Consider the following 4049-nt stretch of genomic DNA (forward strand, 5'->3'; position numbering starts at 1 on the left):
TAATCATGTATATAGCAAGTGTTTAATTAAGGCTGAACTAACTCTGTAAAACTTTCAGGGTATAATCACATATACAGCAAGTGTTTAATTAAAGCTGAACTAACTCTGTAAAACATTCAGGGTGTAATCACATATACAGCAAGTGTTTAATTAAAGCTGAACTATCTCTGTAAAACATTCAGGGTATAATCACATATACAGCAAGTGTTTAATTAAAGCTGAACTTACTCTGTAAAACATTCAGGGTATAATCATGTATACAGCAAATGTTTGATTAAAGCTGAACTAACTCTGTAAAACATTCAGGGTATAATCATGTATACAGCAAGTGTTTAATTAAAGCTGAACTAACTGTAAAACTTTCAGGGTATAATCATGTATACAGCAAGTGTTTAATTAAGGCTGAACTAACTGTAAAACATTCAGGGTGTAACCACATATACAGCAAGTGTTTAATTAAAGCTGAACTAACTCTGTAAAACTTTCAGGGTATAATCATGTATACAGCAAGTGTTTAATTAAGGCTGAACTAACTGTAAAACTTTCAGGGTGTAATCACACATACAGCAAGTATTTAATTAAAGCTGAACTAACTCTGCAAAACTTTCAGGGTATAATCACTTTAGGAATGAAACAGCCAAGTATTTTACAAATATATTAAACTTTTAAAAATAATAAACAACACATTTTTGTACATTTTTCCATCAGTGCTTTAATATAGCTGCAGGTTTATTTATCCAACTAATTTTACAAACCTAGAGCTCTAGCTTCAAGAATTCTACCTGGAAGATAATGCTGTTTTGTCACTGAAATAAAGTTAGAAAAAAACGAATAATTTTTTAAGAAAATGTTATGTTTGAAATCGACCATAACTGAACTGGCTTTTTTTCATTTTTATATTTTCCAATAGTGGGAAAAAAAGGTTTCAGAAGCTAAGAAGAAAAAGAAGAAAGATAAGAAACGACAAAAAAAAGAGAAAAGGAAAAAGAAGATCTCTAAATCAAGCTCCAGTTCAGATTCTGATAGCTCTGATGATGAAGACAGAAAGAAAGATAAAAAACTTAAAAGGGTATTTACTGTTTTTGTTTTGTACCCAATTTTAAGAAGTAAAATGCTATGTATTATTTCAGCATAATATATACTAAGTAATAGGCATTAATCTATTTATGTTGTGCGTAACAATAATAATTTATTTACTGTTCATAAAGTTTGGAGCAGTAATAGATTTCTCATGGTTGATATAACTAAGTAAATAACGTTTTCCTGTCATTGGAGAGAGAAGAAACGTTATGTGCTGTTGGATACAAGTTGTTGAATTAAAATATTCTCCTACTTCAAATATAATTTAGATTATCTAATTAACTCTCTCAATATGGGCTCGATTCCAATGACCGACCTCGTAACCATCTTGTGCTTGTTATAGTTTTCATGCTATAATGCTTAATATGGTAAGCATATCTTCATGAAATTTTGCAGATTATCAGTAAACATTACAAGAGTTTCATACACAAAATATCAGCTTTTTTTTTTATAAAGTTTTAAGATTTTTCAATTAACGATTTGCTCATGCATTTTATGTTTTCAAATGTTGACTATCCAAAATACGAAGTATTTTGATTTTAAGATTAAAAATACTTTTATGCATTGGAAAATTTTCAAATTTCCCATCCAAAAACTTTATAACCTCCAGATAATTATGGGTTTGGTCGATTCAACCGACTTCCTAACCATCATAAAAAATGGGAAATATATATGAATTAATGCTATTTTCATTCTAGAATGACTGCAAATTATAACATGAAAACACAAATGTTTATCCTAAATAATTTAAATCTTATAACATATATTATTTTTATTTTATTGACCTTTCAGCAGTGTCTAACTAACATTACAGAAGTTGCAATGATGAGGTACACGTGTACTCGTGTTATCGTATACAAGAATATAAAACTTGCCTTTATAAAGTGACCTGTTTTGGCTGTGTTCTAGTGGACCAGTATTTTGTAAAATACAGCCAAATTTCACTTGTAATACATTTTATATGTACATAGCTTATTACTATTTACAAATAACTTCTTAGATTTTCATTATTTTTTGGAAAAATTAGAACAGTAAATAAAGAAGTATAGAAAACAATTATCTCTTCTAGTTACAAGCTTTGTACTCATTTGCAGATAAATTTGTTTTAGTTAAGTTCTATAATTTTCCTTAATCATTCAACAATAGTTTCCTGTCATTTTTAACGAGCTTTTATATTAGTATTTATATAAATATATATAAAAGTTTATAAATGCATGACTTATAAAAGCCCTAAATTTTTCTTTTAAAGTTATAGATTATACCCACTATAAATGAAACTTTCTTGAGTTACGTGACTAGATTTTGAAATGATTCCTAGTTTAAAACACAAGTTATGATTGGATTGAATGTTCAAGGTCTTCCTCTGTAGAACTAAAGACAGACTTCACAAGATTCAGTATTCAATTTTTATACTGAAAATTGACTGTATAAAATTCAGTATTCGCTTCTTATACTAAAAACTGACTGAACAAGATTCAGTAACAACAGTAATTCAACAACAGTACAATGTTATTAGAATAGTAAACAGCAGAATTTGACATGAATCATACAAATTATCTGTGCTGAAAATAAATAAATAATATTATTATTCTTACCCTAAAAATCTGATTTGTAAATAATTTAAATATAATGGATTGTAATTATAATTTCACTTACTTAATCTAGTTCACACTGTAGCAGTCGTCAGTTATAAAAGCTGATGATACATATAGCCACTACTCTGTCGCATTCCATCCAGATTAATGATCCCCGGCACTGGATGTGGCAGGTGTAGTATGGTTGACATACTATATTCATTCATTAGTTTTCAAAATAAATGGGACTTTCATTATTTTACACTTGTCATGTATGTAACAAAGAAAAAATATTTTGTTACTGGCTTAATGATGGAAATGTATAAACGGGACTGAATTTCTTAAAGTATGGATGTGATCTTTAACACTAACTCTGGTGTATTATATGTTGTTTTGTTGACAACAGCTATTTCTGTTCAAAGTATAAATGCTGGCACAAAATTGTTCTGTAGTTGGTTTCAACTCAACACTTTTGATACTGAATGTATGGCAGTATTGTATAGTTAGTTAACATCTAGCTATGTAACACTTCTGATACTGAATGTATGGCAGTATTGTATAGTTAGTTAACATCTATGTAACACTTTTGATACTGAATGTGTGGCAGAATTGTCTAGTTAGTTAACATCTATGTAACACTTCTGATACTGAATGTATGGCAAAATTGTATAGTTAGTTAACATCTATGTAACACCTCTGATACTGAATGTATGGCAGTTACATAGATGTTAACTAACTAAACAATTCATTCAGTATCAGAGGTGGGAATGTATGGCAGAATTGTATAGTAAGTTAACATCTATGTAACACTTTTGATACTGAATGTTTGGCAGAATTGTCTAGCTAGTTAACATCTATGTAACACTTCTGATACTGAATGTGTGGCAGAATTGTCTAGTTAGTTAACATCTAGCTATGTAACACTTTTGATACTGAATGTGTGGCAGAATTGTCTAGTCAGTTAACATATATGTAACACCTCTGATACTGAATGTATGGCAGAATTGTTTAGTTAGTTAACATCTATGTAACACCTCTGATACTGAATGTATGGCTGTTACATAGATGTTAACTAACTAAACAATTCACCACTGATACTGAATGTATGGCAGAATTGTCTAGTCAGTTAATATATAGCTATGTAACATTTCTGATACGTAATGTATGGCAGAATTGTATAGTAGTTAACATCTATGTAACACTTCTGATACTGAATGTATGGCAGAATTGTCTAGTCAGTTAATATATAGCTATGTAACATTTCTGATACTGAATGTGTGGCAGAATTGTCTAGTCAGTTAATATATAGCTATGTAACACCTCTGATACTGAATGTGTGGCAGAATTGTCTAGTCAGTTAATATATAGCTATGTAACACCTCTGATACTGAATGT

General features: G+C 29.5%; 1 protein-coding gene across 1 annotated transcript in view; it reads left to right on the forward strand.

The window, feature by feature from the left end:
• The window catches only part of LOC106474449 (pre-mRNA-splicing factor SLU7-like), a gene marked incomplete at its 5' end in the record, with an annotated part of 18855 nt that overhangs the window by 12208 nt on the left and 2598 nt on the right, over positions 1-4049 (forward strand). Inside the window, one exon of the mRNA XM_013935142.2 lies at positions 911-1069. Within this exon, the coding sequence (XP_013790596.1) occupies positions 911-1069 (159 nt within the window). The remainder of the gene's footprint in view (positions 1-910; positions 1070-4049) is intronic.

Source organism: Limulus polyphemus, unplaced genomic scaffold (genome assembly GCF_000517525.1).
Source record: "Limulus polyphemus unplaced genomic scaffold, Limulus_polyphemus-2.1.2 Scaffold7237, whole genome shotgun sequence".
NCBI lineage: Eukaryota > Metazoa > Arthropoda > Merostomata > Xiphosura > Limulidae > Limulus > Limulus polyphemus.